At 46.3% G+C, this 25,539-nt stretch overlaps 2 protein-coding genes across 11 annotated transcripts in view; both read left to right on the forward strand.

Moving 5' to 3' along the window:
• Positions 1-7,840, forward strand: part of map2k5 (mitogen-activated protein kinase kinase 5) — a 61,186-nt gene extending 53,346 nt beyond the window's left edge. For 2 of the 4 annotated variants that reach the window (XM_086226145.1, XM_086226171.1), the window contains 2 exons: positions 2,885-5,820; positions 5,985-7,840. In XM_086226145.1, the coding sequence (XP_086082271.1) occupies positions 2,885-2,995 (111 nt within the window). In that variant the 3' untranslated portion in view covers positions 2,996-5,820; positions 5,985-7,840. Of the gene's footprint in view, positions 1-2,884 lie in introns of all 4 variants that reach the window. The other 2 variants (XM_086226163.1, XM_086226153.1) reach the window with 2 other exon arrangements.
• Positions 7,841-12,846: 5,006 nt separating this feature from the next.
• skor1a (SKI family transcriptional corepressor 1a) lies at positions 12,847-22,321 on the forward strand. Of its 7 annotated transcripts, XM_086226207.1 has the most exons (10): positions 12,847-13,378; positions 13,573-13,735; positions 15,671-17,417; positions 18,081-18,153; positions 18,262-18,333; positions 18,470-18,535; positions 19,453-19,527; positions 20,311-20,385; positions 20,961-21,026; positions 21,233-22,321. In XM_086226207.1, exons 3-10 carry the CDS (start codon positions 15,681-15,683, stop codon positions 21,328-21,330), a joined length of 2,262 nt encoding a protein of 753 aa, XP_086082333.1. In that variant the 5' UTR covers positions 12,847-13,378; positions 13,573-13,735; positions 15,671-15,680; the 3' UTR covers positions 21,331-22,321. The 7 variants fall into 7 exon arrangements, with proteins under 7 accessions (XP_086082333.1, XP_086082342.1, XP_086082325.1 ...); XM_086226216.1 differs by lacking the exons at positions 12,847-13,378; positions 13,573-13,735 and adding an exon at positions 14,514-14,803; XM_086226199.1 differs by lacking the exons at positions 12,847-13,378; positions 13,573-13,735 and adding an exon at positions 15,116-15,414.
• The last annotated feature ends 3,218 nt before the right edge of the window (positions 22,322-25,539 follow it).

A 25,539-nucleotide genomic window follows, 5' to 3' on the forward strand; every position in this document is an offset into this window, starting at 1 on the left:
AAGCAGCAGATAGTTTTAAAGACACGTTGGATGCTCGGATCATTAGTTTTAAGGAAATGGCATTGTAACACTCCAAAGAGAAGTTTCCCTCCATTCCCTGTGAACTGAGTGTTCAGGTGTGTTGATCCCGGCCTGCTTCCAGAAGGAGGGAGCGATTAGCATATAAATCTGTGAAGACCTCCTCATTCTTTCTACCTCTTCACCCTTCTGTCTGTCTTCCCCACACTCTCATCGACACACACCGCATTTCTTCCCACACTGTTCTAATGAGGTGATGACCAGTGGCTTGTTTTAATTGCTTCTAACTCTTTTTTAATTTCTTCTGGGCGTATTAATCATACACACTGTTATTTAAAATAGCGTAGATTAATCTTAGATTTAACAGACCTTTCAGTGGCTTCAACAATTAAAGAGTTAGGTAGGATTTCCCCTGGGTTTAAGCCTTTTCTATTTGAGCGAAGCGGTTGCAGGTGATTATCCCATTTTGATGTGGCCAGACGGTGATTAATGTAACTTTTAAATGAGTCCTCCCCCGTCTCACCTCTGTCCACACACCGCTGCAACAGAAAGAGCACCTTCAGTGACCTAACTAAGGAGTCACTCACGCTGTATTTATAACTCTCTTCTTACTGTTTCCATTCTTTATTTAGGTGTATGGTAATTATTGCGTGTGTGTGTGTGGGTGTGTGTGTGTGTTCATCATTTGTATGAAAGCAAGATGTGGGAGTATCAGGGCCTGTGAGATGTTAGTGACATTGACCTGGAACAAGACTGGTCTTATCACGCATGACTGCGTGCTTCCGACAGACATGCTGCTCTTCTCCTCATGGATGTGAGGATGGTTGAGTGCTCTGTGCAGCTCTACGACTGTGACGCTCCTACAAGGCTGGAAGCACGTCTCCACCTCTGCCCTTAACAGAGTTGTCATCATGTCGCCAGCTCCGAAGTTGATACGTCAGGTTCATTACTGATCCCTAGTTGACAGTTTCCATCTCTCTGAAGCGTTGAGGAGAGAGATCAGCTGTACGAGAACATTTCAGAGAGGTCGTTTGGCCTGAGGTCACGTTGTTTCTACTCGCGTCTGTGATTGTGCAGTTCGGCGAGCTAAGGCCGCGCCCCTTCATCCACGTCACATTCCAGCGGACATCGGTGGCTCATCGGGGTTAATTCCTGGAGCCAGAGTGCAGAGCTGGATTTTTAAAAACATCATTCCGGGCTTGCTCCTTTATCATCACTCCCGCTCTGCTGAGGAAAGGAAGGATGATCGATGAGAGGGGTATTCAGCACATAGAGGCACCCAGGAGCGTCCACTTCACCTCTCGCATACTGACACACACACACACACACACATTCGTGCACTGATATGAGAGTAATTAACCTCAGACTGAGTTAACCCCAGCTGCCCATTAGAAGGACAACAGGATTGATGGGGCTCCCCCAGTCCTTCACAAGTCTCCCCAGTTTATGCAGAATTAGAGCACGTTTGTTACTGTGATTCCTCTGTAAAAAAAAAAAAAAAAAACTCAGACAAAGAATGAGGGGATAGCTCGTTCAGGGTTCTTCTGGTTAGTTTGGTTTTAGCTGGTTTTGTTTCTTCCAATGTCACCCTAATTCGTATGTATTTGTTAGTACAAACACGAGTGGACAAGGCTGATATGAGGAGGAAAACATTTCTTGAACTTTGTGAAACAGGTGTGTTGGTTGTTCCGGAGCATCTATTAGTGCTTCTGATTGAAGAAGCAGCTGGACAACAGTAGTTAGGCCTTCAGTTAGACTTTCCTATTAACAGGGTACAACAGCGGCCGTCTCTGTTGGAGGACAGATATTCGTGTTGACAAGGTGATTGAAACTGGCTGACCACGGTGGTCTTGAACTAATTGGACATCTAGACACCACTGATAACATTCGCGGTCAGATCTGGTTCATTTGTCTCGTTTACAGCCCCCTGCCCTCTCACCCCTGACCTCGCGTGACCTCTGTGGCTCCCAGATGAGGCCGGCGATTGGGACTCTTGTCACTGAGAGATCACATGTGACACCTCTGTCTCGCAGCAGTAACAAGCGAACGTCGCCTGCATTAAACACAAGGAGTGTCCAGCCAGAGAGGCGGGCTCACGTCTGTCCGTTATCTAGAACTCCGTTTGCAGCATCACGGATGAGAATCCAGCTGATGCTGCAGTCACACCCACCTGAGGAATGAAACTCTGTCACTACACCCACTGTGAAGAACGTCAGATATAAGAGAACATCTCAGTTTGTGTTACTGCCGATGCCTTGCAAAGCTCATGTGTTATGACTCAGGTAGCTCAACACACCGGTGATCGCTGCAACGATCTGACAAGTCATTTTCTAGGTATTATAAAGTCAAATCTGTTTTCCTTTTGTTTTTATCATTTCTCGACTAATTATTTAGAATGATTATACTTAAAGCTGCCATAATGTTAACTGTTCCAATCTGTCAAAGATAAAACTGGATCATAAAAGTTATTGCGCTATATAAACTGATAGCTGTTAGCTTATACACTAACGATGTCTCTTTTATAGCATCTCCAGATTAGTTTGGCCATTGATGAGTTATTCTACAGTTGCATGGATGGAGAAAAATTAGCGCTACCAGACCTGGTATTCAAAGTTTTTCCACTGATATATGAGATCGTCAAGAGCCCACAACTCCAAATCAGCACCTGAATAAAACACAACAGAAAAGCAGAAGAGTTTGTGGGCACATTTCTTTCTTAAGTTAAATCCTCCATGTTTGGAAAGAAGTCTCTTGTGTCTCACGTGAGAGCAAACTGAACATCTTTAGGTTTTGGATCGACAGTCCGACTAAACCTTACGTCACCTTTGGCTTCTTGATTAACATTTTGTCTTTCTCCTGTGTCCAGGATCATTCCTTCATCATACAGTATAACGACGGGAATGCCGAGGTTGTTTCCATGTGGGTTTGTTGCTGTTTGGAGGAGAGACGAGCACAGCAGGGTCAGGGACGCATCTGACCTTAGCCGCCCTTAGTGGACCAGGACATCTGATCCAGAACCCTCACAAACAAAGGCTTCAGGGTCAAGTACGTCCACAGATGACTTCATGTACATGTATCACTTGAGCTCTGTGAGTGATTCTTCATTTAGATGCACTTCTGCGCTGTGGCGTTTGAGAGATCACATTCATCGAACTGAATATTGCATCCAAAATGTGCAGAGGACAAACACGTTGCCGCGTGTCCATCTACTGCTTCACCACCTGGAATTTGGAGAGTATCCAGAAATACAGCAAGAATCCTGGTGGGATGGTTGAAGATTAAAGGTGGTGTAATGGATCAGTGGCTTTAACGTCAATTACCACAACCCGCTGACAGTTACGCTCTTTTTCTGGGATGCCGTCCCAAATAACCGTCTTGTGCTTTACTGTACTGTTGACAGCCTGCTAGTGAATGTCAAGGTTGCTGCCTGTGTGCCCGTGTGTGTGCCTGTTTTACCAGTGGTGTAATTTATTACCTCAGCAAACGTTGGTTGTCTCTGCTAAAGTAACATTTCCCCCTGAAAAATGTCAATTCCAAAACCCAGGGATGAATATTAGTCTCCTGTGTCCCGCCGCTCTGTGTGAGTTGAGGGTAAGAAGCTTCCCCTCTGGGCTGGCGGTGGTCAAGAGAAGCGAACAACAACAAGCCTGCAGGGGCGGTGAGTCCAGTGTTGCGGAGACGATTGAAATGCAGCTTTTTATACTGTTGCTGTTACATTCGTGGTGTTTAGACCAATGGGAAGGATTCAGGTGTCCTCGTTTACTGATGCAATTTGTGTCTTCAACAAGCGAGCAACGGGCGGTCGGGGTGTTTTACCACTTTGTTCCTCAAGAGCCGACGCTCTCCACTCAGGCCTCTGGCCAGAGCCCCTAACCTGCTTACAATGGGTCAGTAGTGTGATAAGCCCCGGCTAGACAGAAGGTCTGCACCTGAACTCAGGGCTGACCCTTTTCACCCAGTGGTGGGGTGGTGATACAAGGATGTCCCAGCAGTCGGACCAGCCTGTTTATGGAAGAAACGGACCAAAGCTGGCGACCATGTGTGTAAGAATGTAACTCAGCCGTGGAAGCATATAGAGAACTGAATACTGCGTCCTATGAATGCTGCATGAAGTGCTGGAAGCAAACACTTACACCAAGAAAGTGACACCCCAGCTCGGTGGTTGTAAACCCCCACCTTTTAATTTATGAAATATTAAGTGCGTACTTGTTGAGATTGGCCTCAAATTGTACCTTTTTAAACCAACTTTTACTCAGTTGCTCGCCTTTTATCTGTGTAAACTTTCTGGAATGCCACCATATTGGTGAGGAATTGTGCTGAAGCAGAAGTCTGCTTTCATTCATGGGCTTTTTGTTCTTCTTCATCAACAGTCATACATCCTTGATGGTCGAGAATGGAGCAGAAACCTCCCTCCTCATAAACCATTCAAAGAAAAGTTTTTTTTCCCAGATGATCATCCAGAAATAAAAGTATCGTACCGTTTAATGAGATGAGCAGACAAACATTTGACAGAGAACGTTCATGCAGAGGCCGCCGACCAGCCACATTGTGAGTTTTAGCGATTTGTCACGACTGAGGCGAGCGGGTGCACTCAGTGGCTGGCAGGTCTTGGACCAGGAGTGGATGTGCAGCTGAAGGAAGGAGTCATGCTCAAACGATATTGAATGCCTTCCCTCCCACAAGGGCAGAGCAGCAGCTGTCCAGAGGGACCCATGCGATCAGCAATTGAAAATAATGTCAAGGCAACAGCACCAGTTCCTGGCGTGTGTGATGCCTAACTCTTCAGCGCCTTGTCAAACCTGCCCCCCGATGCTGAGATTCAGTCTCGGCTCCTTGTGCGGAACTCCAAAAATCAGAACAAATTTGTCGTGTCCAGCACAATCAAGTTCAGTACGATTTGTCATGCCTCGTACAGGTGTTCATGACTTTAACAGGCTTCTCTGCACGTTCTCTCTCCTGTGTAACAAACCCCCTGTGTGTGTGGTAAAGGTTGATCCTCAGCCTCAGTAATCTGATAGAAAAAAAAATGCAGGTGTGTCTCGATGACGCTTTTAAGCCGGGAAAAAAAAAAATCAATCAAATTGGATCACAGGTAAAGATGAGGTTCTTTCACTTGTCAAGTAGTTCCAGACACAAGTAGAAAGATCAAGTCTCTGGTTTCCCACATCAGTACACGGAGGGGAAACCTCCAATTGTGCCTTCTGCTTCTTGTTTTCACATTCTCACTGAATTTGACATATAATCATAATGATATAACATGTATGTATGGATATGTGTGTGTGTGTGTGTGTGTGTATATATATATATATATGTATACATATACATATATATATGTATATATGCATATATATATATATATGTATATATGCATATATGCATATAAAATGACAAACTACATTAAATAAGCTGTTACATGGAACATCTCACTGTCCTCTGTATTATTGTTAGTTACGCACATTCACACGTTCCTTTTCTTTCTCGTTGAACTCTGATCACTTGGAGCAGCTGTGGTACACCATGTCAGCCCAGTCATTCCACACAAACTCCTCATGCTGCTCATGGAAATTAAATTTGGTATTTTTTTTTGTAGAGTCTGAAATCTACTGAGGGGTACAAATCCAAGCTACAGTGTAGCTCTCGTATCTCCATCTTCTTCCAGTGAGAGTGTTGCAAGCAAAGGAGGAGAGCGAGGGACAGAAGGATGCATCATGGACATGAACAAGACTGCAGCAGAGAGACAGACAGAGGGACGAGGACAGTTAAGACACACAATGAACGATGACAAAAGCAGCAGTGAGACTGGTAAATAGCTAACAATAATATCTACCAGCTAGCTAAGCTACAGAATCAAGCGTAAGGTGCTAGCAGTGATGCTAGTACAAACACAGTGCTGATGTTAATGCTAGTACAGTATTTAGAATACTGATATAAATACTGCTAGTACTAATACTAATTCTGATACTAAGGGTGGCAGCTGGAGCCTCCTCAGGGCTGCAGCTCCTCCTCCAGCAGCAGCAGCATCAGTCAGGCATCTGGGAAGTGGAGAAGCACAAACACTGAGAGGAGGAGGTCATGTTAGCAACAAGTAGGAGGACAGAGAGGAGGAGAGAGAAGCCCAGTGCATCTTGGGAGATCCCCCGGCAGCCCTAGCCTACAGCAGCTTAACTGAGGCCAATCATCTGAGTAAGTCACTGTCAAGTAACAAGTAAATTCTGGCCACTGAACCGGTGTGAAGTCATCGTTGCAGGACCCAGCTTGGGCTGCGGAGTCTTCTGATGTCAGTCATGTTAACTGAGGTGTTTTCGCCATGTTGACACCTTCATCTCTACTGGTGTTCTAAAAGCAGTTTCCAGCACTCACAGCAGTCCAACTGGTTTTTAATGTCCAACTTCCAGCGAGTGTTACAGACATGGCTCTCAGCACAGATTTCTGCAATGGTAGCAAGAAACACTAATAACACACCGGGGTGGCAAAGTGAAAAACAGATTCAGGTCAAATTCTGGAAGGAAGCTCCGACGTGGAGCGTAGTGATGTGTGTAACGTACGCAGGTGACTTTGCTCTGTAGTGTGTAGATAAGAAACTTGTGCAAACGCCTTAATATTGGTACGGAGATCATCAGATCAGTGGGCGGATTATCCGTGTAAATGTAGCCAGCGAAACGTCACCGTTCCCGCATCTGGAGAAAGTGCTGGAGAGCGCTCGCCATCATCAGAACAACCGAGCAAACAAGTCTGTATTAATGGATTTTTATTTTATTTTTTTACATTCACCTTGTACAAGACAGATCGCGTCTTGTGACACTTTTTCTGTTCTGTTGCATAAACCAGCAAATTCAAAGGCGAAGAAGAGACTCAGCAGAGACGTTCCTGCTGCGATGTGATTGGCTGACAACGCCCCCCCACCACCATCATATTTTGGCACATACTTTAACTTTGTACAAATAAAAGTATTCAAGAAGTATCAGCACCAGGCTTTGTTCCTGAATCTGAAACTTGCTCAGCAGCTTGGTGTGTTTCTCCGTTCAACTCCTCGCCTCCTGTTGGAGGTCAAAGGTCAAGGTCCCTGTCACCTCACATATATACAATATCTCTAGAGCACCATGAGGAAATGTCTTCAACTTCACCACTCTGGACACTGGGATTCCAGGATGGTCTGAAAAGATTTTTGGAGGTCAAAGGGTCACATCGCCTCACATGAACATGATGTCTCTGGGACACCTTGGGGAGATCTGTCCAATAATTGTCAACCAAAAAAAAAACCCCGAAACAGAACACGTTCACTGGGCCTTGTGGACTGAAAACATTTTAGAGGTCAAAGGTCATTGTGACAGGCGCCCATGGCAGTTATACGTCTATGATGCAGTATTTGGAGGGTCTCTCTGTAAGACCTGCCATCAGGAAAACAGCCAACATGAAACAATGACATCATGTTCTCTACTTCCCCTCAGTGACTGATGGCTCACCGGCACATGCTGCCCCTCTGCCTCACCCCCTGTGTCACCCCTCAATCTTCTCTTTACGCTTCGTTTCCCTGAGTTTTCCATGTGAGCTGGGGCTCCAGTATCTGAGCTAGTATCCACCAAGTCAAACTGACAAAGTATTTCTTCTACCAAGTATGTGTGAAACCTATCCATCCATCCATGTTCTACCTCTTATCCTGTTAAGGGTCATGGGGGGGGCTGGAGCCTATCCCAGCAGCCTTCAGGTGAGAGGCAGGGTTCACCCTGGACAGGTCTCCAGTCCATCACAGGACCAACACATAGAGACAGACAATCATTCACACTCACAGTCACACCTACAGTCAATTTAGAGTATCAATCAGCCTCGTCCTCTCTTGATGTCTTTGGACTGTGGGAGGAAGCTGGAGTACCAGAGAGAACCCACGCAGGAACAGGGAGAACATGGAGACTCCACACAGAAAGATCCTGTGTTGGAGCCAGGACTGGAACCTGGAACCTTCTTGCTCTAAGGCGACTGTGTTAACCACTGCACCACTGTGTGAAACCTAATCAGTCTCATTACTGCATGCAAAAAGTATCTTAATATAAACATGTCCTCTGTTTGACTGTCCTATCCTCCTCGCCAGAGACCGTGAGCGCAATGGTTTATTTTGATGCGTCATCTCACATTAAGCCCTTTGAAGAAATCTGCTCTTTTCACGGGATTCGCTGAGTGTTTGACAACCAGAGGAAACTGTATTTTTCTTTAATAACCTTTACAGGATTTCTTTCCTCTGCCTGAAATGTTTCTTTCTTGCTGGAAAGCTGCTCTTGTTGTTTGTTGTAAGCGTCTGGACACCTTTTAGGACGCGACCAAGCACTGGAAATAAACAGTTTCATCGTGGTCTCGTTATTAAAAGCATGACACTTGGGCGTCTCAGCACGGAGTCACCTGAACCGGTGAGCACCTTGAGATGTGAAGACGACTTGTAATTTGCATTTCATAATTAATCTCAGTCAACCTTTAATTAACAACTGCCTCGTTCCTGCCCAATAATTTGTTCTTTAACCTGAGAAAACCTGACGACAGTTCAAATATGGTGAAATAAAGAATTTTTGTTTCCCTCAAACACAAACAAGCTTGGAAGGAAGAGGTGCATTTTAATTAAAGCTGTAAACTGAGACGTGCGCCTCCTGCCAGCCTCACCAGCTTGACGGGGTTGAATTGATCCCCACAAATTAGCATCTATGCAGCATGCAAAAAATAATGCATCCACTCTGGAACTAAAGCAATGTTTTCTGAATCTCTTTTTTTTTTTAATGAACATACGATGCATTATGGCTGTAAAGAAACCGTCCTTTGGGTTCGTTTTTCCATTTGCCATCAGTATCATCTTGGTAATTCCAGCTGCTGGCAGCTGCTGAGCCGTCCATGTATTTAGATGTGAGTGACACATAACTATTCAAACGTCTGAATAGGAGTTAGCTCAAAGTTTACTCCATGTTTGTTTTTTTCTTTTAAATGTCTTTGTCCTGTGGGAAACAAGACAATGTCAAGTTCAGTTTTGAATTTTCTTCAGGAAATGAGCAGATCTCATATTTGCAGCTGTAATCAGGCTTCACAGCTCGTGTCGCTCGTTGTTAGCAACAGTTCTCCGACCAAACCCATTGTTAATGATGTGAGTTTCTCACTGAATGCAACTGCTACATCTATGAGGCCTCCCAACACCCTGACATACACACACACACACACACACACTCACACACAAGCGTCAGTCAGTGCTGTTGGGTTTTGTTAAAGCAGCTTTCCAACCTGGAAGGACGGATGCTGCGATTTCAAAGTGCATCTTTACTTTGATACGATGTGATTATTCAGTGTTACGGGATGTGAAGTGAAGGCTAAGGAGGTGTAAGCACCAGTGACGGCGGCGCTTGTCACAACAATAGAACGACTACGAGCTAAAATACTGCTTGTCCTTGATCGGAAGAGTCTCCAGCGCGTGTATTCATTTGCACATTTTCCTCCAGCTGGAATTGATCTTCTACCACTTAAAACAATAAAACTTTTTACACGCTCCTCAGTTAAAGTTTACATGCATAGTCAATTTTTATGTCAGCAAGGCATTTAGAACCACTGAAGCTTCATCACAGGGCTCGACTGAGAACTTCCCAGACGGGTGAGAGACCGTCCAGGCTGAAATATCTCGACAGCTACACGAAGGTCGCTCGTGAAGAGGAAGAATGCTTCTGACGTTGGGGATCCCAGATCGAAGCCTAATGTTCACTATAACCCAAAGAGCTTCAACATTGCTCATCGATCCTCGCAGTTACCGTCAAAGCACGGTTGAGTTTTTTTTTGCGTCAGACTGGTGTTCTACTCCCTTCCTGCTGGAGGCAGTAGCGCACCACTAGCTTGTTTGTCAGCTGCTATAAAAAAAAAAAACTATAGAGGTTGAAACATGAACATTCGGACAGAAGCTAATTTTCAGATAAACAAGAAAAAAGGGGGCAAAGAGGAAGAACGTGTGAGGGATGATATGGGACGCTGGTGCAAGAGAAGGTGGTTCTGGGTTCTGAGGACCTTTGTGGACGTGGGCGGGTCCAGCTCCTCTCTGAGTGTGGTTCAGTCTGTTTACTCTTAACTCTAGTGGAATCAGGCCCGGACATGGGAAGCAGAGGGTTAATGAATGAGGTGGACTAGTGACAACCAACAACTCTCCATACAACCGTGTGTGTGTGTGTGTGTGTGTGTGTGTGTGTGTGTGTGTGTGTGTGTGTGTGTGTGTGTGTGTGTACTTGGTTTTTATTGTCTTTTGGAGACCTTTTCTGATACAAACACCTACTTCATCAGGACCCCTAGTCCTCATGGGGACCAAAGACCAGTCCTGATGCAGCAGAACTTCATTTATGAACACCTGGTCAAAGTTAGAGTGAAGGTGTAAATTGTAGTTAGTTTAAGGTTGAGGTTAGGCATTGATTGGTTAGGTTTAGGATTAAGATTAGGGCTTGGGTTAGGATATTCACATGAATGGAAGTCAATGGAATGTCCTAAAAAGGAGAGCTACGCAAACCTGTGTGTGTGTGTGTGTGTGTGTGTGTGTGTGTGTGTGTGTGTGTGTGTGTGTGTGTGTGTTATTTCATTATATTGTGCAAAAAAAAAAAAAAAACTCCTTTTGAAGGGACTTTACCCAAATCTTTGCCCCTGCAGGTTGGTCCGGCCGTGTGTGAGGGTTCATATTTCGTGATAAAAGCGGATGATCGGCTGGATTCCCTCAGAGACAGCGTGACTGGAGCCTTCCTCTGCTCTGGCACCAGCAGAGAAGCGGAGCACAAGTAACAAGTTCCAGAGTGTGTCCTAAGCGGCGTGACGCGCTAACCGGCAGCAGACCTGTCAATCACGCCTCCTGCAGGGCCCGGGAGGAGGGTGGTCCGTGGCTGCTTCCTCTGACCCGTACCGATAACACGTCCGAGGCGAGCACGTGGCTGATCTCATCTGGCGGCCCTTTATTGACCGCACATTGTTTGGAGATGCGTCTTCATTTGGACCCTCATATTCCCAAATTCCCAGCGAGCTGCGCGTCTGCTTTGAATCGGCCGATGACCTTTTTTTTCCCAGAGCAGTCTGACTTGATTTGCACATGAGGCGGGACAATGCGTGGCCGCCCTGTACACAGCCATTAGCCAGATCCCTTTATCAATGCCCTGTAATTAAAATGTCACCGTTTAATTTTCGAGCCATCGCTTCCCTCTCGGCGGAATCTTTCCTCCAATAAAAAAGTGCAATCGAAATGCTCTTTTCACTGGAAACAAAAAAGGATCCGGAGAAGCCGTTTAAGTGAGCCGGAGAAGGATCAATAGGCCCTTTAGTCCAGCAGCGGGATTGATTGGTCTCTAAAATGGGATTTATAGGGGCCAGGCTTTTATGGGGTGCTGATACAACTGTTAATTATAAAACATTTGGCCTCAATTGCTGCTGTTATTAAAGCTGTCCTGATTGAGCCGCCCGTGATTTATCTCCTTACATTATGTGACTTGGAGCAGGAGTTTGGGAAGAAGCTTGCAACAAGGAGGTGTGTGTGTGTGTGTGTGTGTGTGCGCGCGCGGTGTGTGTAATATTAAACAAACGAAGGCATCATGACTATATTTGCTGGCTCTTTTCTTTTTTAGAGTGAAACGGCACTTTTCCAGCCAGCAGAATCAACATGCTGACGTCAATCGCGTTATAAAAGGGAAAATAACTTGTTTACATTTTAAACAAAATTCTGATCGTTCACTGGTGATTTGTATAAATGCGCAGGAACTTTTTTTTTAACAGTAAGACGGTCTCCTCTCGCTCATGCCGGTGTTCTCTCCAGAATCGTCCCCGAATTCGAAATCAAACGTGCGTTTAAAAAGTTCTTTCCAACCTCCTCCGCCGCGTTAAATAATCCATCAATTGACCCGCCGAGTTGACTTGAGGCGCATGAATATTTCAGGTGAAAGGTTTGTTGGGACTATTGAGGCCCGACAGCACTAATAAAGAGCTGGCCTCTAAAATTACCGCTGAAATGTCTAATTAAAAGCTCCGCCGCCACGTCAGCTCGCGTTTCTCCCGGAATAAGGAGCGACAATGGCCGCATTCAGGCCGCCGCTCTAAATAATTCAAGAGAGAGGAATAATTACAGTATAAAATTGTAATTATTGGCGGGGGCTGCGGGGAAGCCTCTCCGGGCTGAAAGAGGAGAGGAGGCGCTCGGGATCAGGTTCAGCATCAATATTGCAGCGGCTGCACTCTGATGATGATGATGATGATGATGATGATGCTTCATAAACCCACCTGATACACTCACATCAGCCCGCGTCTAGGATCCATGGCGTCTGATCTGTCACTGTTATTTCCTTCTTCTTTTTTAAAATAACAAAAGACGTGAACGTCACGTCTACGTTGGGATCTTCATGAACGAATAACAACTCTGCATCTTGTCCCCAAACAAATGTTTCTTTTTCTCCGCGTTAGTAAATCCCCTAGACAGTAGGGGAGACTGGGGCCGGTTGGAACACTGTCCAGCAACTAGAAACCCACTTACACTATTTAAAAACTACTAAAAGCCATTCAGATGGTTTTATGTTACGTGGACAGGTCGCAGTTAATTCAAATACATCATTTCCAATTATTTATTTGCGTTTCTTTTACACCGAGAAGCCAAGTAATACGTGAGGTATAAGGATAAAATAAAAAAAATGAAAGTAAAATCAAGATTACATGCTGTAAACACACCGTCAGCAGAGAACCATCAAAATCCATTAAAGAATCCGGGTTCTCCAGACTCAGACGTGGAGAGAGGAACTTCCGGCGCTTACATGTCTGAAGAACGTTCCGTCAGAAGTACAGTTATGGGCTGTGATGCTGGTCCTCAAGAGGCCAGGGTTGCTCCTCTGTTATTCACATCAATATCATCACATTTAGTGTGGAAGCGGCGTCTCAGAGCGACTCCTGACTGGTTGCCACTGGCTCGCCTCAGAGCTCTTCATCAACCATGGCTGCCTCTTCTGCTTGAACGCCGGGCCTCAGTCCTCAGAAATGCTTGGCCCGTCCCACAGTCACAGCCGGCGCTGTCAATCAACGCTTCCCCTCCGTTAGCACTTTTCAGACAAACTTAAGCAGTCCACACTTTTAATGGCGGTTCTCGTTCGTAGCAATATTCTTCTTTCACATTCTATCCTCTCTTCTCTCCATTCATAGACCGATTTAGGGGACTCCTCTGCTCAGTGTCACTTGTCTGTTAAAGGTCTATGTCTGGAAACCTCAAACTGTAGAATGACTTACAAGAACGAGACCTGAGACCCGCGAACACGTTAGCACAGCTAGCACAGTTAGTTAGCATTGTCCAGCTGGCTCGTCTCCAAGGCGCTGGGAGTTCTGGACGTGTTTCCAGTTAAAGGTCGGTGGTTCACAAGCTGAAGATTTTTTAACAGTTTCTTTTTTGGTAACAAAAAAAAGAAGAACAAAAATACAATATTTCTGAAAGGTTTTATACTTCTTTTAAAAAAAAACACAGCTGTTGTTAACCATGGGTCAAAGGTGTTGAAAATGTAAACGTCTCACAAACTTGTCTGCCACTGCATTTATTTTCAGCGATAATCTAAAAATCCCATTGGCTGGTGGTGGAGGGAACCCGGGGGCGATGCTGACGCCACATCCCTGAGTGATCACGAGAGGAAGCAGCGCTCACACAACTGACACGGCGGCAGAAACACGCCTGTGTGACAGGCTGCAGACGACACTATGGATGACATCTGTGGGTAGAAATGACATATAAATACACCCGGTGGTCCCGTTACACAAGTAACATTACTTTTTCAAAACTGTGACCAACACGCACAGACATTTTGCAGCTGATGTGAGATTATTTCAACCTTTACATGCCACAAACACTCCTCTGGTGGCCCATGTGTGCACCTGCTGCTGTCCAACACCTATTCAGTTATTTATAATAAATGAAGGTCTTCTACACAGTTGGTCTCTTCTTCGTGATCGCTGCAAAAGGCCTGAACAGAAAACATGTCAGCGGCTCCATGACGCCTCCTTCCTGGTTCGTCCCTCCTTCTGTCTCCGAGGCCTCAGATTGGAGCCTAACAGATGGTCGTGTAACTTGATAAATGAGTCTTCCTCTCTGCCCGCCGCTCCTGTTTGTCAGCTCGCTCCTGCTGTGGAGACACCCACTGTGCATGATCAGTTATCGGTGCCCAACGTGGGGTCCGAGGGCCCCCTAGAGGGCCCCCTAGAAGGTCGGGGGAGGCGGGGGATGAATTATCACTGTTATAATTTCACTTCATTGTTATATTTCCCTCGATCACTTAGTAATTATAGTGATAACATACACTGAGAAGGGGTCAAAGGGTTTGTCCATTAGAGGTCAGGGGGGGCCTAATTGAGCGTGATATTTGTGCGTCTTTGCCGCACGATGATCCAAACTGGTGTGTTGTGGGAAGACAGAGAGACATTACACCACTGTGACATGAGTGTGTGTGTGTGTGTGTGTGTGTGTGTGTGTGTGTGTCAGAGAGAGAGAGAGAGAGAGAGAGAGAGAGAAAGAAAGAGAGGGAGAGGGAGAGAGGTGCCATGTGCTTCCTGTCTGCGCGTCATTCACCTCCCCTGGATCCAACAGGATGGAGGGCTCCTCTCTGCCGCCGCATGCGCACAAATAAATTGAAATAAAGACTCCAGCTCATAGTTTCTGCTCAGACCGACGTCGAGCTTCTCTGGAATCACCGGCTCTGCATTTCCATACCTTTTACATTCAATTCACCAATTTTTCATCAATTCAATAACTGGAGGGTGTTATATTTTTTTTCTAAAGAGAGAGGTATGTATTCCTTAATACGACTCAGTCACAAATGTCGCTATTTTTTTTTTACACTTTTTAAAATGTTGCATGGAAAATTATACTAAATGCCGTAAAGTGTGTATTCATCTCTCTGCGTGTTATTCATGACATCTTCCGTGAGTGGTAACAGCAGCACGTCGTGCGGCCTGCGCTCCCCCGCGGCAGGTGGCAAAAGTAAGTATGCAGGTGAACATGAGCGGGGCCTGCTTCAGCCTCCTCCGAGGAGAGCCTCACCTGCGTTGAAGCTTTAATTATATATCGCGTTACTCTTTTATTAACAATGCGAATACGCACGTTTGGATCTGTGTAATTACCAGCAAAGCAGCTTAGAGCTGTTCTCTTCCTCCCCGCTAAGCGCATTGGCGCAGCTCAGGCTGCATCTTCCTTCTGTCCTTATCCGCGCTTAAACATCTTATGTGGCTCTTAAGTAGTTTGCCCCTCATCAGTGCTGAGCCGATTTTGAAGCTAAGACAAGCAGATCCAGCTCTTCCGCGACAGGGATCCGGAGAACCTGAGACAGGAGGCCGAGCACATGGAGAACACGAGAAATGATTCAGAGGATTTTGACTGAGTTGACTACTTTGATGTTGGTAATCATTTCTAAAATATTATTATTCATATTATCATTAGTAATCGTGGTAGAGTAACAATTACTTTATGTTGTTGTTCGTTTGTTTTTTTTTTTTTGGTTTATTTTTTAACAACGTTTCTCAATATTTGTGTGCCTCAACGGGCTTTTGCGGCCGCTTCCCTCGCGTGCTACAACTGAATATGTTGCACCGGGTTTCTGGAGGTTTTTTCCAGTCCGACGGGCCTCGAGTTCATTCCAGTTCTGTGTGCTTGCAGGCTTCCAGGGATGGAGTCGATGCCCGGACAGCTTCGAGACGCGGGACGAGGCCCCAGCTCTTCCCCCGGTTCAAAGCACGACGCACAGAGCCTCTCCGGCCCCGGCTCCCTCAAACCGAATCAAGTGAGTGAGACCTCCCTGTACGGGGTGCCCATCGTCTCCCTGGTCATCGACGGCAAGGAGAGACTCTGCCTGGCGCAGATCTCCAACACGCTGCTGAAAAACTACAGCTACAACGAGATACACAACCGGCGGGTGGCTCTGGGTATCACCTGTGTGCAGTGCACCCCGGTCCAGCTGGAGCTGCTCCGGCGCGCCGGGGCTATGCCCATCTCCTCCAGGCGCTGCGGCATGATTACCAAGCGGGAGGCCGAGAGGCTGTGCAAGTCCTTCCTGGGTGCTCACAGCCCCCCAAAGCTGCCAGAGAACTTCGCCTTTGACGTGTCCCATGATTGCGCGTGGGGCTGCAGGGGCAGCTTCATCCCCGCCAGGTACAACAGCTCCCGGGCCAAGTGCATCAAGTGCTCCTTTTGCAACATGTATTTCTCCCCCAATAAATTCATTTTCCACTCGCATCGCACCCCGGAGTCCAAGTACCTGCAGCCGGACGCGGCCAACTTCAACTCGTGGAGACGTCACCTGAAACTGACGGAGAAAAAAACCTCCGACGACGTCAACCACGCGTGGGAGGACGTTAAAGCCATGTTCAACGGGGGCAGCAGGAAGAGGACGCTCCCCATGAGTGGCTCGGGAATGTCCTCACCCCTGAAATCCCAGGCCTCCTCCAGCCTGGCGCAGACCAGCTCCCCGGAGATCCCACACAAAACTTTACGGTGCGAGGAGGAGCAGGGGAACAACAACCTGAGTTTGGCGGGCGGCACGCGGACCTACCCGGTCATCCCGGTGCCCAGCAAGAACTTTGGCATACTCCAGAAAATCCCCCCACCCCTCTTCCCCCACCACCCCTACGGCTTCCCGGGCTACGGTCTGTGTCATAAAAAGACCGACGGCGTGTCTGAGGCCAGTAAAGGTAACGTACCCGGCGTCTTCTGGCCCGGCGCCAAGGACAGCATCTATCCTGCTTTCCCGGTGTTTTGGCCTACAGCAGGCGGCCTTCCCATGCCGCCCTACCCGGGCTCCCCGCCCAAACCCCCGGAGCTGCCAGGCGTCCGGCAGGGCGAGCACGACCTGTCGGACCAGAGCGAGCGGGGGGCCAACACACCCAAAGAGAGCAGCCACCATCATCAGCAGGACGGGGGGGAGCGCTGCCCGAGCTCCCAGTCCTCCTCCAACAGGAACGAGGAGGACAAGAGCGGAGACGAGACCCCTCAGAGGAAAGTCAGCTACATCTCGGCCTTCAGACCCGTGGTCAAGGACGCGGAGACCATAGCCAAACTCTACGGCAACCGGGACGGCTACGGCGTGCGCGCCGGCTACCTGTCCCCGGACTTTATTAGTGAGAGCTCCAGTTACAGGTCGGTGTCACCGGACAGGGACAGTGTGGTAGAAGACGACCCAGACGTGGATGTGGAGTCAAACCGGGGACAGGAGGACGAGGAGCCGATCCGGATCTCACCAGGAGTGGACCGTGACTCCCCTGTGCCCGAGCGGCTGTCTTCGGCAGCAGAGGAGAGTCAGGAGGAGCGGCCGGCCTCCAGCTCCGGAGCAGCATCTCCGGAGGACTCGGTGCACACCGGGTCATCAGACGAAGACCGACAGACGCGTAATGGCTCCCCCGTTCACGAGGTGAGATTAGACTAAATGCAAGTTTAACGATCCCCGCGGGGGGAGCAGGATGGCCGCGGCAGGGACGATGATGAGAGAGTTTATAACGGAGAAGAGGAGGCCGATAAAAATGTAATTAACATCAATTGGCACTGAATTTCAACATCCAGACGTAACCGCAACACTTGTGAACATGGCGGCCTTGATTTTTAGTGGGGGTAACTCTCCTTCAGCTGTGTAAGTGCCCTTTAGCAAGGCAGGACCTATAAAGGAGGCGGGATTGGACCAGCAGTGGTTTCAATAATAGAATGGCCCACATATCCTACCGTTTTAAGGCGAATTAAAACACAAAGCTCCGGGTCCGCCCATTGTCATTGACATTATTATTATTATTATTATTATCATTATTATTATTATTATTATTATTATTATTATTATTATTATTATTATTATTATTTAAACGTGGTTCTCGTGCTGAAGCTTCCGGGACGCTTCACGTCAGCAGGGTTTTGTTGTTGAAGCCTGTTTCCTTTGTGTGCGCGGTTCTTCATCTGCAGGGCGTCTTCCTCCCCGCAGAATCAAGGCCTCAATTACGTGAAGAACCGCAGCAAATGGCACATAATTGCGGTGCGTTATTAACCGCCAGTGTCTGCGCCATTTTCTTTTCTCTCTTTATTTTTTCAGGTGTATGCGCATGAAAAGGACGGCCACGAGCCCTCGCCGTTCGGGTGCAAACAATCGAGCAGCAGATCAAACGGTGATTATTGAGGCCATTTATGGTTTTCTGGGTTTTATGCAAATGAAAGCGTTTGTTTTATTTCTTTTTAATTCACCTTTCTTCTTAAATGTGTCCACGCTCGTCCAGGTGTGCACCACGTGTCAGAGCAACAAAGTCAACACAACTCGACGTCTTATCGGGATCAGAAGGACAGACAAGGTAAACCAGTAATAATAATCTATGATAGCTTCTCCTTTTTAACCATTTACAAAACTACATGTATGTCTTTTTTTTCTAATATCTTACCTGCTGTTTTTGCGGGATGAATAATTATGTTCTGCGTGTCTTGGCGCAGGGAGCGGCGGAGCTTTACGCATCGACATCAGCGTGCACGAAAGAGACCTGGAGAACATGGCCAAAGGTGAGGGGGACGGGGGGGAGACGGGCGGAAAATAGAGGGCGATATTTGCATTCATGCCTGTTTAATTATTTTTTTAATTATCCACTCAAAAAATAATTAAGAAAAATGTTTTAATCTGTCGGATGGCCTCAAATTTTCTTCTTTTTTTACCCACCTAATACAAGAAATTAATTAAACCCTCTCTCTCTCTCTTTCTCTCTCTCTCTCTTTCTCTCTCTCTCTATGTCAGGCCTTGTCACTCCAATTAGTTAACGCTTTTATTTAGACCGATTTTTATTTTTACTATCGTCGATGTGAATTCAGAAACACCCCCCATTATTCGCTGATTAGTTTGGGTTTATGAACGTGCGAGCCTGGGCGCGTCTGTCCACGGGGGGACTTCAACTATCAAAAATAAACGCCAACGTTCGCCATCAGGCTGCACTCATATGATATTAAAGGCTCGTTCCCAGGCGCCTCGGGCCTGCTAAAGATTACTGCCACAACACAAATTTACATGTTGTGGGCCTAAAGTGTTGCCATAGTTGTTAACCACTTAATCACGAGACGTGGGAGTTGTGACTTATTATTGTAAGAGGAAATCGTTTAGAGGCTATTAATATTTTAACGAACAGAGCCATAACCCGGAGGCACGGCAGCTAATTATTTTACAACGCTTGGAAAAACCTCGGGAGCCCGGTGTTGAGTCTCAGCCCGCAGGCGATGCTCGGCAATTACTGCGGCACCTGATGTCGCCTTACTGGGCTCATCCAGACCTTTACGAGCGCGTATTCCGAGTCGATCTTCGCGAGTGGAGGTGATTCTGAAGGAATATGACTGCTTATTTGCGTTATGTTGTATAATTTCTACCGGCGCTGCGGGTTGTTGTAGAGCCCGTGATGACATTAATGAAACATTAACGTGTTTGGCTTTTGCAGAGGAGTTGCAGAAGCAGCTTGTGGAGCAGGTGGAGCTGAGGAAAAAGCTGGAGAGGGAATTTCAACACCTAAAAGGTAAAAATAGATATTTTACAAATGAAAGAAACAACCGTGGTGTCATTTTGGATGTTAAACCCACCGTGTGTTTGGATATCAACACGTCATCACTCGATTCATATCCTCCTCATTCTTTTTAATATATCACTATCAGCTGATTGAAAAAAATCTCTAATAGTTTTAAGAAGAATAGATAAATTAGATGAAACAGTAACAAACGTATATGTATGGAACTAAGAAGAGAACACACACACACACACACACACACACACTCAACACTGGCACTTTCTAGAAAAAAATGTGGCTGTTGCACATTTATTTATTTTTGAGAGAGAAGAATCTTTTAAGAAGGAGAAAAAGAGGGAAGAACAGGAGGAGGAGGAGGAAGAGAGGGTCGTGACATCCACAGATCTGGACTCCTGCTCCAAAAACTGCTGGCTCCTCTCAGATCATAGGAAGTGAGGTCGCTGCCAACAGATGATGGATGACAACGTCTGATTTATGGGCTTTTCTAAATCATTGGGAAACAAAGAAAACTGTTACTTTTTTAAATAACATCTCAGTGTATGTATGTATGTATGTGTGTATGTGTGCATGTGCTAAATCTTCATGATATTAACTGGCGTTTATACCAATAATACCGTCATCTGTAAACTATCCACCAAATCAGTTGTGAAATACGATCAAAACAAATCCAGTAGTTTACGGCCCTTCAGGCGAGGTTGCTTTAATGATTGTGTCTTTAAGTTTCTCTGCAATGTCAGAGAGTTTCCATCTGATGTGGCCTTTGGTTCTCTTCAGATAATTTTCAGGATCAAATGAAGCGTGAGCTGTCCTACCGAGAGGAGATGGTGCAGCAGCTGCAGATCGTCCGAGGTTGGTCTCTCTCCACCCTGTGCCTCTTTAGACGGTGACTTTAAAGCACACGTAGAGCCGTGCTCTTTCACTTTATGGGATCAAATTTGAGCCCGCGTCAATCAATCTCAACTGGCACACTGTACCACCCTTAAAAATAAATGAAAAGTGACACTTGCATATTGAGATATTGACCATTTGAGTCCAGCTCCAGCCGTGTTTGTACTTCTGCAGTTGAGTAAATCATCAGATCTCAAAAAGGTGAAACTGAACCCACCTTGTTTTGTTTGCGAAGGTTATTTTCTCCTAAATCATGCTCTGGAAAATTGAATAGACGGACCATTATGTAGCGCTGTATCGGTTACATGCAGTAGACAGCAACTAAAGCCAGCCGTTAAAGGATTGGTTTAATATTACAGTAGTTTAAATACAGGGTTCAAGTACACAGAGGGGTCACTCTAAATACCACGGGGCAAACGGCATGCATTACACTCATCCACTTCAAATGCTTTATATGTGGCAGCTCACATTTGCCTTTCTTTCTATCTCTTTTTTGTTTGACCAGCCTTATTCTGTATTCATCTTATTCTTAATAGACACTTTGTGCAGCGAGTTGGACCAAGAGAGAAAGGCTCGTTATGCAATACAACAGAAGCTAAAAGGTAATTTTATCTGGTCCAAATAGGATACATGTCATTTGTTGCTTACAAACATAAATATGCAAGTGCTACTTTTTTATTCAACTGATGAAATCAATATTTAGGGAAGAAATGAGCATCTTACATCAACTTATGTGTGCTGAGTGTGTCTGTGTGTGTGTGTGAGTGTGTGTGCGCTCGTTCTCACGGATGGACCCGTTCCTCCCCAGAAGCTCACGACGCCCTTCATCATTTCTCCTGCAAGATGCTGACCCCTCGCCAGTGCACCGGAGCCTGCACCTTCAAACCCCCGCTGCTTCCTCCGTAATGTCCCCACATGACATTTCACTTGACCCCAGCACTACCAAAAACACACACACACACACACACACACACACACACACACACGCACACACACCTACACACACAGACACGAGTCGACCTCTTGTGTGTTCACGTCACACCCCAGGATTTACCCGTCGACACGTCGCTGGTTTTAGCACTTGAGTGAGACTCGAAGGAGCGAACTCTTGATCAGGAAAACACAGAGATGGTTTTGTGTTGTGCGTCAAAGGAAAAGCTCAAACCAAGGAGTCGTTCACTCTCGATTCTAAAAATAAGAAGCACTATATACATATATAATATCACGTGACGATGTGCAATGGCTTGTATAATTGTGTATCCATCATTTAGCTTTGGTTGCTCCTCGGAATACCTTGAATATCTTTTTACGCCTGTTTGTTACTCATCTGTCTTTGTTTTATGGTTTAGATGATTTGTACCACCGTATATGTCGTTGAAGCACTTTAAATGGGCAACACTTCTGAATCTGACCGTGCCGTCCGATACCAAATTCTATCAGATGTAGAATATGTTTTAAAGATAGAGCACAGTAATACGAGCACTTACTTCTACAGCCCTGGAGATCATGTATGTTCGAGATCATGCAATAAAAGATGTGAAAACTTTGAAGTGGACAGTTAAAATAATTTCAACAGAGTTTGGAGTAGATCTGAAGAACAGTTTTCAGTGTGAAACTCTGAGCAACAATCTGATCAGGATTCTTTTTTTCTTTTTCTCTTTTTTTTTTCCAAAAAAATCACAGTTAAATCACCACCAAACCAAACCAACCGCTTTCCTTGCACCTGTTTTTTTTTTTCAAATTTAAAGAATATTGTATTACTTTTTTTTCTGTCATTTGCTGAATTTAATTTATTTAAAAAAAAAAAGAATCAGCAGGTCTTAAAGCAACTGGTTTCCGACACATCGACCCTTAATTTTTCCATTCATGTATGTACTCATGTCTAATAAAGATATGAAACCACCTTCTCCTTTACTTTCCTGTTACTGGTGTGAGCCTGACACCTGCTGGTTCCCACACAGAACAACAACTTCCACTGGGATGGCTCGTATTTCCTCCCACTGTATTTCACTTCAACGTGATCTCTTTCATTAGGCGGCTGCATCGGCTCATGACGTGTCCGGTCATCTTATAATGTTTGACGTGGCGTCCGGGGAGCAGCCTGATCTAATAGTGAAATCTAATTCTTCAGATGGGAGCGCTAATAGATATTGATTACATGGCTCTCGCTCCCTGGATGCTTCATCCGGAGACAGATACTCACAAAATGTCACTGACACAAAATGAATGATAATTTTCCGTGAATGTAATTGCCCTCCGTTAGCAAAGCCTGCTCCCTGCATACTAAAGAGAGCCGCGGCGGGGAAGGCTGCCTGCTCCGCTGTGCTTTTATTTAGTCCGGGAGAAATGATGAAGGCAGATAAATGATGACGAGCAGGACAAACGCCCCCTAACGAGGTGATTTAAGTGACGTTTCCACGTTCTCACCCTCCTCGTGCTGTCATAGAGTCACGTGACAAATCAGCACACGACGTGCACCCTGATGTGTCATTAGTGAGTTGATCGACGGGATGGAGGCTCAGTGTGTAGAGAGACTGATTAGCCAAAGCATCAACACCGACAGAGGTGTCTTCTTTAAAGTAAAAGTAGAAAATGCTGGTCTGGTGTGAACTGTTCCTAGCACTTTTGTCTACTTAATTAAAAGGGATAACACCCACCCACCCAGCCATCCTCCCAGCCAGCCATCCAGCCACCCTCCCAGCCATCCATCCAGCCAGCCAGCCATCCAGCCATCCTCCCAGCCATCCATCCACCATCCAGCCATCCAGCCAGCCAGCCAGCCATCCAGCCATCCAGCCAGCCAGCCATCCAGCCATCCGCCAGCCATCCAGCCATCTGTCCATCCACCCCTCCATCCACACATTCACCCACCCATCTATCCATACAGCCATCCATTCATCAATCCATCCACCCATCCACCCATCTGTCCATCCAGCAATCAGTCCAGCCATCCAGCCATCTGTCCATCCATCCATCCAACCATCTCCCGACCAATCGATTAATCCATCCATCCATCCATCCATCCACCCATCCAACTGTCCAACCATCCATCCATCCAGCCATCTGTCCATCCACCCATCTGCCATCCACCCATCTGTCCATTCATCCACTCACCCATCCAGCCATCCACCCATCTGTCCATTCATCCACTCACCCATCCACCCATCCACCCATCCACCCACCCATCCATTTAACCAATCCACCCACCCATCTGTCCATCATCAATCCATCCACTCACCCACCCATCTGTCCATCCACCCATCCATCCACCCATCCATCCACCCATCCACCCATCTGTCTGTCCACCCATCTATCCATTCATCCAGCCAGCCAGCTTTCCACCCATCTGTCCATCCACCCCTCCATCCATCCACCCAGCCAGCCAGCCATCCACCCATCTGTCCATCCACCCCCCCATCCAGCCACCAATTCACCCATCCATCCATCCATCCATCGAACCAATCCACCCACCCATCTGTCCATCCATCAGTCCACACATCCATCCATCTACTCATCCATCCATCCCTCTATCCATCAATCCATCCATCCATCCGTCCATCCGTCCATCCATCATCTACCCACCCATCCATCATCTTCAGCCATTCACCCATCCATTGAACCAATCCACCCACCCATTTCTCCATCATCAATCCATCCACTCACCCACCCATCTGTCCATCCATCCACCCCTCCATCCATCCACTCATCCAGCCACCATTTCACCCATCCATCCATCCATCCATCCAGCCATCCCTCTATCCATCAATCCATCATCCATCATCTACCCATCCACCCACCCACCTGTCCATCCATCAATCCACCCATCCATCCATCTACTCATTCATCCATCCATCCACTATCCATCATCCAACCATCATCTACCCATCCATCCATCATCTACCCACCCATCCATTCATCCATCCATCCATCCATCCATCTACCCATCCATCCATCCATCCATCCATCCATCCATCCATCATCTACCCATCCATTCATCCATCCATCATGATCTCAAGATGCAAATTACTCACTGTATTTCAAGTAGAAAATGTGAAGGATTCTTCAATGTGCTTTGCTTATTGTTGGATGTTTGCGCGTAACATTTTACACCAAAGGCCTGTTTTCACATTCATCTGCTGAAGAAACTTAAAGCAGACTGAAAAATTAACTGGTCTAGAATCAGATCTTGGAGGCCAATACTGGTCCAGCTTCCTACACAAGTGTTGGGATGAACAGTATTTGTATCATCATATTTTTATTAAAATTCGATGAAGAAACTGGACTTTTGTCCGTGGCAAGTCAGATCATACCCAGGGAGCTATAGCTTTCGTTCCATCAGATCCCACAGTCAGGCTCTGCTCCATTCCTACTGTAACAGCTGACCATCAGCTGTTCTGAGACAGCCCACTTCAGCTGGTGACCCAGTTGTCTTCTTCCATGCGTTTAGCTCAGCTGCTTCCCTCCCTCGCTCTCTAGTGGCTAAGAGCATTCGAGACGCCTTATTTACCTTCTCTTGCTTCCTCTGCATGCCATGTTGAGCCTACCTGCACCTCCAGCTCCTCCATCACATGCTGTATCTGACTGAATCACAGTCATTTCTGCTGCCATAGCTGCTGACTGTGTTCTGTCTTTGCTGCTGCTGCTGCTGCTGCTGCTGCCCCTGCCTTTAGCTTTCCATGTGTGCTCATGGAGAAGAGCAGGGAGGCCCCCAGAGCAGAGCCACACCACAGAGCTCATCACGTTTCCTTGGTCCTGACGTTGTCCTCACATTAGTACTTGTACCTCTTCCAACTTGTCCGGAGGAAACCTTCAAGGAATTTATATTTACATTTTTTTAATACATCCAAACATAACAGGCACAAACATAGAATGTACAGTTTAATCAAACCTGAGGTGCAGAACATGCGACACATTCAGGGGATTGAGGTTTGTCGCCACTACATTTGACAACAGAAACGTAACTTTGTTAAATTCATGATATGAGTAGACAGAAAGAAAAATTTAAATACAGTTGGTTTTATTTGGTTCGTCACATAATTCCTTACCTTTAAAAAAAAAAAAAACCTCATTGGCGAAGTTACTAAATTTGTTTTCCTGATCCTCGACACAGAGATT

The sequence above is a fragment of the Aulostomus chinensis genome, chromosome 2 (assembly GCF_037954235.1).
Source record: "Aulostomus chinensis isolate RoL2024-O1b breed Wild chromosome 2, RoL_Achi_v1.0, whole genome shotgun sequence".
Taxonomy (NCBI): domain Eukaryota; kingdom Metazoa; phylum Chordata; class Actinopteri; order Syngnathiformes; family Aulostomidae; genus Aulostomus; species Aulostomus chinensis.